At 50.9% G+C, this 12,508-nt stretch overlaps 1 protein-coding gene across 20 annotated transcripts in view; it reads left to right on the top strand.

The window, feature by feature from the left end:
- by (focal adhesion protein tensin) overlaps window positions 1-12,508 on the top strand; it is a 248,222-nt gene that overhangs the window by 106,184 nt on the left and 129,530 nt on the right. Inside the window, exon 1 of one of the 20 annotated variants that reach the window (XM_077659630.1) lies at window positions 3,075-3,211. The exons of the other annotated variants lie outside the window; for them this stretch is intronic. Within the exon in view, the coding sequence (XP_077515756.1) occupies window positions 3,173-3,211 (39 nt within the window). The 5' untranslated portion in view covers window positions 3,075-3,172. Of the gene's footprint in view, window positions 1-3,074; window positions 3,212-12,508 lie in introns of those variants that run through there. 20 annotated transcript variants of the gene reach the window in all.

Genomic DNA, 12,508 nt, shown 5'->3' with positions numbered 1-12,508 from the left:
GCGTGTCACAAGGTTCTAACAATTTTGAAGATAGCTGAAATGCAAAAAGGAGACACTTGAGCGCGTGTATACGGCGTCTGTGAATGACCTCTGTGATTGACCTGCGCTGATATTGTAGCCTAAGCATAGACGTAGTTTTGTTCATTGTTCGTTGAAGTCGGGAGTTTTTTCATATCTATGCCGCTTGCTTGTTTTTCGTGAATGAACAAAAAAAGAAAGAAATACACGGCGTCCTGAAAGGCCGAGTTCATCACATCACTCCAAAAGGAGCCGATAAACCGTGTCGAGAGCTGCTCATTGTGCATGCCTTGCAGCGATGCTGGGTGAATTCAGACTCGCACTTATAATGGAGGAGAGGGAAATGTGGAGGAGTTGTAAAGCTAAAGAAATATGCACGGCTTAATGCTCATGTTTTCTTTTCAGTTGATTCTCTTACTGTCTCCTTTCTTAACACAACCACACAGACGTACGCCTGCAAACTGAGGAACGTGCCGCCCGCGCAGGAAGTCGATTACATTGCACATCAGTTTGTCAGGCAATCGCTACAGGACCGTAACACTATGAAACATCTCCTGTAGTTGGAAAAAAAAAAATCCTTCTCTGCCGAAAAAGTATTGCGCAGAGATGTGGAGAGGAGGAAGGCAAACTCCTCTCCCTGGATCCGCCATTGACGGTTAGCCGCATCTCCAAACAGCGGCATTCAGCATCGCAGTGGAGAGGGCCAGTGCTGCGACCACCCGCGTTCAGACAGCGAAGACATGAGGGCATTTAGTCACAATAATAATAATAATAATTGGTTTTTGGGCGGGAAAGGAAATGGCGCAGTATCTGTCTCATATATCGTTGGACACCTGAACCGCGCCGTAAGGGAAGGGATAAAGGAGGGAGTGAAAGAAGAAAGGAAGAATAGGTGCCGTAGTGGAGGGCTCCGGAATAATTTCGACCACCTGGGGATCTTTAACGTGCACTGACATCGCACAGCACACGGGCACTTTAGCGTTTTTCCTCCATAAAAACGCAGCCGCCGCGGTCGGGTTCGAACTCGGGAACTCCGGATCAGTAGTCGAGCGCCCTAACCACTGAGCCACCGCGGCGGGTTTAGTCACAATCCCCGAACCGACGCCTAAGCTTCACTCTCTGTGGATCTTATTGTTGAAACGTACACAGTTCTTACCCACCGGGAGCTCGGGATTTTTCTCCATTTATTATTATTGCTATTTTTTTTAGCAGTCCTTTTTGCTCTCCCGCTCCTTCGCGCACAAGACTCGTCGGCTTCCAGCCAATCGCAAATGTCCATACGCAGCGTTTGCATCCCCCCTCGCTGTGTTCGCGCGGTTGCGCGTGTTTGTACACGTACTACGTCGCTTTCATGCTCGTGAGGAAAACCGCGGACCCTTTCCATACACACAGCCGCCGAGTCAGACAAGGAAAGCACGCATGTATACGAATGTGCGGCTTGGGTGCTTGTTCATACGAGCCAGCTCCGCCGCTTCCTTCGCCGCAACCAACAGCGACAGACAGCGCATTTCCGCAGGCGGCGTCCGCTGACGCACTGTGTACAGTCTGCCTCAACGAAACCGTGCAACGCCGTAGAAGCTACACGACATTCATCAGCCAAAAGAATGCCAAGTTCGGACGAATTCTCGCTTCTGGGAACGCTCGGTGATTGGACAGAGCGCGGGCCAGTTGCGATAGTCGAAGACGCGTGACTGCCTGTATAGGGGCCATTTTTTATTTTTTGCGTACGAAAAGAACTGCGGGTTCGGCCTTCGATTAGCTGCCTCCAGCTGCGGCTTCGACAGTGCTGCGCTGTTTTGGCGGGCCTGAACCCGTGGCTGGGCCCGTAGCCGCGGCGGGTCTTCTCCGAACGGGACGTTTGCGCGCTACCCGCGCGGCCGGCGGCAGAGGCTTTGCGCCGGGGTAAACAAAAGGCGGCGGTTGGCGTGGGTCACGTGCGAAGGGCGAGCACATGGCGCGAGTCTGGCGTGGACAGGAATAGGGGCCCGGGGAGGAGAGCTCGGGATCAGACGGCCGGGCAACCAGACAAGCGCATCGGGCAAGCGTCGATCTTCGCAGTTAAAAAGAACAAACGTCCCGTCGTCGTGCACACCCCGCCTGGATCTCCGTTCGTTTGCTGCCCCGGCGAAGCTTCTCTCTCGGGCGTGGTACACAAAGAACGGCACAGTGGAGTTGAAGGGATGAGGCGGAGGCCGCGGAACGCGCGAGCGGCAGCTTGCCGCGCGCTGCAATCGAAGGCTGGCTCCGGCTATAAATATAGGGCTTCTTGTTTTCATACCAACTCCAGCGCTGGCCCTCTCCCCCCCCCCCCCTCCCCACCCCCGTCCACACCCAGTTCCCTGGTGTTTTCTTTATTTTTGTGTATTTTTTTCGCGGTCGTCCTCTCTCTCTCTCTCTCTCTCTCAAACGCTCTCTCCCGTAATCCCTGTCCCGCCATATCTGTCCGTCTCGGGTTTCCTCCGACAGCTGCGATTATTTCTGTCCGGGCAGAATTTTCTTTTACGTGTCCGCATGCGCCGCATTCGGCCAGTTTTCACCGAAGAGAAAGAAATATGTACACGCCAATTCGCACTAAACGCGTCTGTATAGGCCTTGCCGGCGAGCGAGATGTTCGGTGGCCTTTGTTTAGAAGCGCACAATAGGACCAGTGCTCGCATCGATGGGCGACTGCTCTAGAATCATTAATATCGACACACTGTTTCAAAATGCGGCTCGACAGGATTCGCTACCGCTACCGCTACCGCTTTCGATACGGGCCGGCGCTTTCTTGGAAGGAGAAGGCGGATAAAAAGCCCGCGTGGCTGAGCGTACGCGTCGAATTGAACGATGCTATCGGCGTGCGCGTTGGTATCTTTTCTTTATTTTTTTGTTCGGTGGCGCCCTTGTAGATAGGTGCTTAAGTGCAGCTTTTAGTACCGACGCGCTTGTCATTCGAGGCGCACATCACTGCTGGGTTTCCCGTATGTGCGAGCGCTTCCCGTGACTCTCTTCCTTCATTTCGTTCTTTCTGTTTTTCAAGTCAGCCACGCGATTATATTCCATCTTTAGTTCGACTTTATTATGCGCAGCCATCTAAGGGTAACGTGAAGTATGTGTGGTAAATACGAAAAAAAAGATAGGGAAGAAAATGAGACGCTGTAATTGAGCGGCTTGTATGGGCCCGCGCTCCCAACGCAACGAGGTAGCACAAGCGGTGAGTATTTGTATGCTGTGGTATGCGCGGTTTAACGTCTCAGAGCTGGGCTTGCTCTGTCAGAGACGCCGTAGGGGAGGCCTACGAAGTAATTACGAAGTAATTTCGAACGCCCGAGATTATTCAGCGTGTGCACTGGAATCACACAGTACACGAGTGTCTTTGCATTTCGTCCCCGTTGAAATCCGCCATCCGCGGCCGGGATTCGATCCCCCGTCCTTGGGCTCAGCACCCGAACCTCATATATGTATTAAACCACCGCTGCGGTTAATCAGTGAGCATTGTCTGGATGCAAAAACGCGAATAATTTTTTTCTCCCATTCTTTCCTGTTTCGTGTTTTTGCAGCAAAAAATTATGAGGACCCGTTGCTTAACGAAACCTATAGTGCGTATTGTTCTTGACCGGTGGTGCTGATGTTCCGTGGTCAGTCTGAGCGTGGGGCATTCATTTGTTGGCGAGGGTGCAGTGTGGGCGTCTAGCATCCTTATGTATAGCCCGCGCTTTGCCGGAGTCCTTCCAAATGAGCATGTGCGAATGTGCGGAAAATCTGTACATATGTATTTCGTACGCGCACCCTTAAGTTACTTGACCGTCATCCCTTACAAAAATTTTTAGTCTATACTCTCCATAGACTTCTATCTAGTCAATAGGCTCTCTATAGAGACAAACAGTAGCGAACAGTCTGTAGGCAATACAAATCCCGTAGACAGAAATGATGATTATTTATTAACAGTGCATAGTATGCTTCTTTGTCTATGTTCCTGTGTTTGGGGCATGTACTTTCACAAAATGTATTTGCTGTATAACCTTGCTTATGCATGTTAATATTTTTTCTTGTTGCAAATTGTAACTTCACCATTGTTGCTGATTCCAAGGCATAGTGCTTACTAAGAAATGTATGTACCCTCTCCTGCTTGGACCGATTCGGTCTGCAGTATTCTGTAAATAAATAAACAATGTATAGACAATCCACAGATTTATGGCCATATACCTTTAGTACACTTTTGTCTATAGACAGCCTATATATAGACTACGAATAGACAAAAAGAAATATCTATAGGAAGGCAATAGAGGCTATAAGAAGTCTATAGACTGTCTATAGACCATTTTTGTAAGTGGGGTTCTAGGCGTACGCATTTTAGGCAATCATGCCATGGTACATCAGAACGTGGAGCTGCTGCGGCTTTCGAAGAGACGCGCGTCCCAGCCACCGCGTAGGCAGGGCAGGATGCTGATGTCGTTGTCCTCGGCTGCGGAGCGCGTTGCGGCACCGTCTCGTCTTTCTCTCTCGAGCGGCTTTGTTGGCCCGCATTGTTCTTGGGCCGAATGCTCGCGCGAGCGCCCGTTCCGCCTTCTGTGCGCACGCATCGGTGTAACGCGAAGCGAGATCGTGCCTGCCTGCCGATCGTGGTCGGGTCCGCTCGCGCGCTTCGGGCGGCAGCTGGCCAAAGCGAGCCTCGCTTCCTGCAAAGGCGCCCGCCGAGAAAACAGCAGGACTCGGTCGACGCGCGGCGCCGCAGAAAGCCGGAAAGCCATTATTTGACAACACACGTACTGTCTCAACGCAAGCGTACGTCGTGAACGACGGATAGCCTGGCGCGTTCGGTTATTTGCTTGCGCATTGAGTAGAGGTGGAAAGTGTGCCGAGCGATTCATGCAGGTTTTGAGCTGCCTTCGACAGCGTGCGAGCCAGTGAGCCAAGCAGCGTTGCTTGCGCAGATGCCTGTATGTAATGCATCCAGTGTCGGTGTTTACTTATAAGCAAACAGCGACACTAAACACCAATACTTATAAGTAAACACCGACACAATGTGACATTGCATGTGCGTCTCTATGAGCATTTAGTGGTTAGGTTTATTGGCCGATAGTGGCCGATACGGGAGGCCTTTTTCGTAGCCAACCACTGGATTGCATGAGTCGCCATCTTTAAACACTCTTCACTTGATGAAACTTCAAGTTCGCAAAGTGTTTGACCTTGTGGGATGGTGGAAACGCTTTAATGATGTTTCTCCGAAGCCTCGGCTCTACTATATATATTCGAACCTGCAGTTGTAACTACCAAGTAAAACTAAAAAAAAGCCCTATTACCGTTGTTTCTGCGAAGCACTGTTCGTTTGCGTCAGCGTTGAGGAAATGTGCGCGGTTGGCAATAGTTTCCGTTTGTGTCCACTGACAAGCCAGAGCAGCGAGCCTCCGCTATTTTCCTTACATCGTCTCTGTCCGAAGGAAGGCACGAACTGTATAAAGAAAGAAAGCTAAAATAGACACAAGTTGTGGCGCTTAACAGCGCCTAGTCTTATTGTGAATTAAGTTCATTGCGAGCGTTCGGTACACTTACAGATGTTCGCTGTGCCATTTTTGCTGTACTGAGTGGCGTTTGTTTGTTTTATTTTTCCTGCGTCCTCTGCTTGCCCCGCCACTCTTAGTGAATCGGGACTATAGGCCTTCTTCTCTATGAGCTTCCTCTCCCGTCATGCTTGTCCTTGTGCTTCCGTTGACACCGCAGCATTTATCCTCATGAACTCCGGGAGTTTTAGGGCATTGTCCACTTTTCTGTTTATCTTTTCTTCTTTCTTTCACGAGTTCGTGTAAGCGACTCTGTAAAGCGAAACCCGGAGCAACGCGGCCTTCGAGGAAGTCTGTGTGCCATGATTAGGCCTGACAAGATGAGTGCCCCATTGAGCTGCGAACAGGATCAGGGTCACCGCAGTAGCGCGGGGAGCCAAGTTTGTGTCGACAGCTGTGCCGTCCCGCTTTGATTGCCTCGCTTGGAGGGTGTGTGTAGTACGAGTGTGCGAATTTTCTGTTATTGTGACTCGGCTCCTTCCGTTGCCGTACAGCTGACTGTATATTTACGCTTAAACGATTCCTCCTTGCCTATCCGCACTGTAAGTGCTTATGCGTGGAAAGCCTGGAATCAAGGAGTTCTTCGCAGCTCAGCGAAATAACTTTTCACCAGCTGGAGATCTCATGAGCCGTACTTAAAGCTCACGGGGATGCACGACTCAGAAATAAAAATTCGGTAGGCGCGTAAGACCGTTTACGTGTGGGAATGCAAAATCATTACTGTCCCTGGGTACACTGACACCCACCCTCATACACACCACGCACGTATGACACCACCTGGAACGCTGTGGACGTACGGTTGCATCACAGTTCTGATACGAAAATTGGTTTTTGAGGAAAGGAAATGGTGCAGTGACTTGTCTCATGCACGTCTCGGTGGACGCCTCCGCCGCGCCTTAAGAATGTCTGGGAAGGCATACAATTGAAGGTGCACATGTCGTCGGTTCGAATCCCTGTCGCCTCCGACTTGACTAGCACATGTAAGTATATATGGGAAGGAGTAATCGTATATGACACCACCCGGAACGCTGTGCGGTACGAATATTTTGGTACGAATATTGTCGGGAAAACTAGCGCCACATGGAGGCCGGCCAGTGGCGAGTATATATATATATATATATATATATATATATATATATATATATATATATATATATATGGAGGCCGGCCGGCACATGGAGGCCGGCCAGTGGCGAGTATATATATATATATATATATATATATATATATATATATATATATATATATATATATATATATATATATATATATATATATATATATATATATATATATATATATATATATATATATAGGCGAACGACATGTATTCGCCTGTCTGAAGAGGCGGTGCTGGGCTTGCTGTGTGCGTCACACGGCCGCTTGATGACGTCACGCTATTTTCCTTGTCATCGCTGGGATTTTCTGTGCCATCTGCGAGTACATGCACACACGCCGCCGGCTTTTCTCGTAATGAGTCTAGTAATGCTTCGCATTAAAATGAAAATGCCGATTTTTTTTTGCCTCGTGTATAGCTCGAGGAAAGTTCGACCAGACGACTGCGCATGGTAGAGTACTCGTCAATGGGTCTAGAAGTTCTAGGTTGTCTGCTGAAGTATGAACGATAACCTCAGCATCGTCATTCCCACAACTTCCCGCAAGCGCATTTAACTAGCAAATTCATTTGTGCGCTACACAGTTTTCAGCACGCGCGCCCATTTTTTCAGCCTTTTCTTTGCGAACCGCAGTCATTGCCGCCATTCTCTCTTCGCTCTTGCTGCACATTCTTATAGCTATATATACTATACATGGTACACAATGAGCGCGCCCTTGACTTTGCGCACGAGCTGCAATTATATATCAGACGGTATACGTATGCAGTTCCTGGTTGTTTGTTTGCGCGGCCTGCCATCGAGAAAAGTCGAGCATAGCACGTACTGCTGATAACCCCAGGCGCGCTGGAACCCTCAAGATTTTCTTCCTCTGTGTCTCGTTGCTATAACCTTTGATGCGCGCGGTGTCATGCTCCAGTTGTCACTTATCTCTTACTTATCAGCTCGGGGCAATGCACGCGCCTATTTTCGCGCCCTCTGAAGGGGTTTGCATTGCGGTACGCTCGGCAACACACTCCACGCAGCCCGGTGTAGAGATAGACATTGGCAGACAGGGCGACAGGGGAGAGATCGCGGTGGAGAAAACATGACTTCATTTGGCATTAGCACCAACCAGTTCCGTTCCTTTCTCTCTTTTTTTTCTTGGGGGGGGGGGGGGGGGGGGGTGTTTGATTACCTTTGATGCACCCGTGCTCCGGGTGTCAGCCTCTCGCAAGCCACTGCAAATAATACGGCGCTCAAAGGCAGCTGCTCTGTGGCCATGGGGTAAAACTGGACATTCCTTCTGAGTCAACATTGCAAACAATTTCTTATTTTTCTTGCTTATGTGTTGAAAGAGAGGTAGACTAATTTACGACGATTATTCTCCTGCACAGTTCAGCTTCAAGTAATCTAACTGCTGAAAACGTATGATGTAGTGCACTACTTGTTACACGGTTTGTCTTTGATTCGCTCAAAAGTTGTTTTTTTTTTTCTAGTCAAGATGACAACTATCTACTAGACTACAGGTGCGCGATCTTCACACACACGTTTTTGATTTTATATGGATATGTGAGGATATGTTGGTCCAGACATTAACTTTATGACTGTTTGATGACCACCGAACGCATGCCACGACGACAACGTTGCGAGTAATTTCCTCACATAAGCGTGTAGCCTGCTCAAAAACCCCGTTCTTCAGGAAGCCGGCATTACGCGAACTTTGTGAAAAGCAGGTCTATAATGGAAACCAAATATCTTGGGTTTACTTATGAGAGTTGCATGTTTAAAATATCATCCGCGCAAGGTAAAACGATATTTTCAAAATCCTTTCCTGTACCACCCTTCCATGGGGAACAGCGGATTTGTCTATACTGCCACCGTGGTAGTGTAATGAAGTCTTCCTTTCGGAGCCGCCGCGGTGGCTCAGTGGTTCTGGCGCTCGGCTGCTGACCCGAAAGACGCGGATTCGTCCCGGCCGCGGCGGTCGAATTTCGATGGAGGCGAAATCCTAGAGGCCAGTGTACTGTGCGATGTCAGTGCACGTTAAAGAACCCCAGGTGGTCGAAATTTCCGGAGCCCTTCACTAAGGCGTCCCTCATAGCCTGAGTCGCTTTGGGACGTTAAACCTCCATGAACCAACCATAAACCAATCTTCCTTTCGGAGTATGTTCTTCGGGAGCGGCGTGCCCTGTCAAGTATATAGCGACGCACGCGTCGTGTATGTGTATCTCGCCGCCTCTGCGGCTATTAATACGCGTGACGCAAAAGCGAACGCTTACGAGGGCTCATCCGAGTGGAAAGTGTGCTCCAAAAGAAGAGGCAGGAAGTTGCGCTGCCTCGACCGCCGGCCGCGAATGCATCCGCTCAACCTCAGCCATGTCGTCTCCGATGCGCGCAGCGGCGGTTAAGCACGCGGCCCGCGAAGGCCGCCTTTCGCGCCCAGCCATTAGGCCATGACGACGAGTGCGAAATTATGCGCCAACCTCTCGCTGCTTCTTTTAATGGAGCTGCGCGTATACGCGTCCGCCGCGCATCTCCCCGGGCTTCCATGCGCGCGCCGCGCTGGGCGTGTACGGGCGCAGTGCCTCCTGACGAGCTGCCTCCCCCGCGCAGCACGTCTGCCTGTTGCGAACGCGGCAGAAAGAAGGGGCGATAACAAATTCCCTCCGTGCGCGAAATACGAAGCTGGAAACCGGTGAAACTCTTGAGAAATGCGCGCACTTGTATGAATGCTGCCGAGGAAGGCGCTTTTTCTTGCTGAACCGTGTTGAAACAGCGTAAGCGAGAAGAAATTAAACTAACTGAGGAGCGACTGAAGGGCCGTCAGTGTTGAAGTACTGACCAGAAGTTTTCCTTCACCTTCGTTCGACTAAAGATAAGGAGAGTGCCCAGAGGACGACATGTTCGGTTCAGCTCAATTCAGGGAAGGGCATGTCAGGGAAAACGGAGAAAGAAATTTCAATTTTTGCGGAAGTTTCTTATCGTGTCAAGGAAGCTGTACAGAACATTGCTTTTGCATAAACGCTGAGGCGTCGTTTGGAAAGTGCGGGCCGGCGGGTGGGGTTGGAGGGGGGGGGGGGAGGCGCCGAGGGTCTGCTTCATACTATAGATGCCGAGTAGTTGTTCCTTTTAAGATGTCATACTGCCAGTGGCGCCTCAGAGCATCATCTTAGACAAACTGTTTTTTCTTTTTTGAAAGCCGATGCTTTCTTCAGTTAAGTCAAGTCACATTTATTTATATAACATCACATGGATGTCAGGAGTGCACCGCACCGAACTGACTGTGATGGGCAACTGATTCATCTTTTTTCACTGCGTGAACTGCGTAGCTATAGGTCGCCGGTCGAACTAGTTTGACGACAGAAACGTTATTCAGCGACACCCACGACTTGTGCCGTTTCTCGCGCACCTTTTTGCAGACACAGCTGGAGTTGGCGACACGTTCAGGTTCCAAATTTTACGCATGAAAGGCCAGATTTAACGACGTAAAGTCATCAAGCAAACCAGAAACGTACGCGATCGCGCCAAGCGTAGGCGATGTTCAATTAGCTTCTCTTTATCTTCGGCCACGAGGGAATAGCGCGCAGTTGCTCAATAGAACCGCGGCCGAGCGTGACCAGAACTAATTGCCGCATAGTATTCTACGGCTGTCCGGTCTGCCTTTGCGGCCGCGAACGTGTCGGAGCGGCGCGAACATTTCCTCGTCGCCGTCGCCGGGCGAAATTCATCGCTCGCGATTTCAACAAGTTCTGCTCTGCCGCCATTGTGCAACCGGCTGCTGGGCGGGGCTCGTGTTGTTAGCGATTAACGAAGAGGAGCTATAGGGGCAGTTGACTGTCTCAGATCGCTGATGCCGACATCCTTTCTGGCACTTCGAGTCAAGAATAATCAGCCCGAAGCGCCAAGTGAGACATTCGCAACAGGAAAAAGAAACAGTCGACGCGCTTTGACTCGCTTTTGTCTCAAGGGTAAGAGAGGGATCGGGGTGAGGGTGATTATTATTATTATTTGATGGAATTGGGAAGGAAAGTTGCGCAGCATGTGCCACGGAGGTGTTTGCCACTCTGCACTGGGGGGAAAGGGTTGTAAGCTGATCGCACAGATTCCTAAACTTTACAGATTCCTTTGCACCTCGCCGCGGTGGTTCAGTGGTTATGGCGCTCGGCTGCTGTCCCGAAAGACGCGGGTTCGATCCCGGCCGTGGCGGCTGAATTTCGATGGAGGCGAAATTCTAGAGGCCCGTGTACTGTGCGATGTGAGTGCGCGTTAAAGAACCCCAGGAGGTCGAAATTTCCGGAGCCCTTCACTACGACGTCCCTCATAGCTTGAGTCGCTTTGGGACGTTAAACCCCTAGTGCTCTTGCGCTAACTTCAACTGCGAGCTCGCAGTTGAACTTCGCAAGCTCCTTCGAGGTTTTCAGCCAAGACAGCTCACGGGTATCGTTTAGAGACGCGCTGATTCTGAAGCGCCTCGAGCACTGGAAGCAAGCCGCGTCGACAGTTCGTCGCGCAAACATCGGCTTCACCTACGCGTTGGCCCACAACGCTTTTCTATGTCCATGGAGTACATTAGTGGAAGTTACTCTTTCTCATTTATGAAAACGGAAAGCCTAGTGATTAAGCAACCGAGGTGGGACGACGTCGGCGCTTCGCAGTAAATGAGAGCGGAGTAATCAGTGTAATGAGTTCGTTCTGGCAAGTATGGGGGAGCACCGTGTAGAAAGAAGCTGAGAACGGTCTATTAGCTGCAGGCAGCTTGCGAGATCGGCGGGAGGATGATCCAGGGCGAGAAAGTGCTGCATCGCGATTGCTCCACGGTCTGCAGCGCACCGCCACTCCATCTGGCGGCGCGGCCCAGTGTTCCCACTTTGCGCTGATTGCGGAAGACCGGCCGATCGTGGGAGATGCGCCAAGAGGCCATTGACCCCTCCCTCCTTTTACCCGCAGGTAGATCGCGTCCTTCAGGAGGACGCTTTTATTAGCCGCCCTCCCGGTCCCACCGGCGTCGTCTCGTCTTCTTTCCATTAGAGTGTTTTAATTGCAACCTGCAGCTCCCCTGGGTGTACGTGTGTCGCGGCATGCTCTGCCGGCCAACCGCGTCAAGGGAGAACTCGGCCTGGACTATACGCGAGCGCTCGCTTTGACGGATGATGGGAACATCCTTGAAATCCAACTCTTCAGCAGCGCGCCGAGCGCTCCCTGGCGCCGGGTTCGGCGGGCCCGTCAGCAGCCCCCGCTGTTCCACAATCCCAGTCGCTCTCTCGCCCTCACATCTCTCGTGCTGGCCGCAGCTAACGGCCCGCGTCGCATTGCGTCCGACGTCCGAGGTCGCCTTCAACCGATGTTTACTGTGCTCTTGTCAAAACTTGCTAATAGAACAGCTCGAATTACGTGGGCGCTTTCTCGGTGTGAAACGTCGACGTCAGTCAAGCCCGCAGTGCGGAGATAGCGATCTGTCAGTGCCAGCTGATTTCTCTCGTTGTGGGACGTGTAACTTTCTTGTCGCGAGAATTTGCTCTTGGTTCGTGTGTATGTGCAAAAGCTGTAACGTGGCATGATTCGCGAGGTCGTCAGCAACTGTCAGTTTTCGGGGTTGCTTCGCGGGCAAGCAAAATGTAGCGGCCGTGTGGGCATGGACCAGAGATACGCAGCGGCAGGAAACGTACTCTGGAGTACGGACACGTATCCACACACCGCACAGTGCACGCTCGAATTGATCATTTTTCATCTCGTCGGCGTCGTTCTGTGGATACCTCGTCAATCGGGAAGTGTTCACTTACAGCCACTTTGTAGCTGTCGCTTTCTACAGAGCCTAGATGGTATACAGTAGACGGAGAAGTGCATTTCTTGTCTCTG

The sequence above is a fragment of the Amblyomma americanum genome, chromosome 3 (genome assembly GCF_052857255.1).
Source record: "Amblyomma americanum isolate KBUSLIRL-KWMA chromosome 3, ASM5285725v1, whole genome shotgun sequence".
In the NCBI taxonomy this organism is placed as follows: domain Eukaryota; kingdom Metazoa; phylum Arthropoda; class Arachnida; order Ixodida; family Ixodidae; genus Amblyomma; species Amblyomma americanum.
This window is presented reverse-complemented; position numbering and strand designations above follow the sequence as displayed.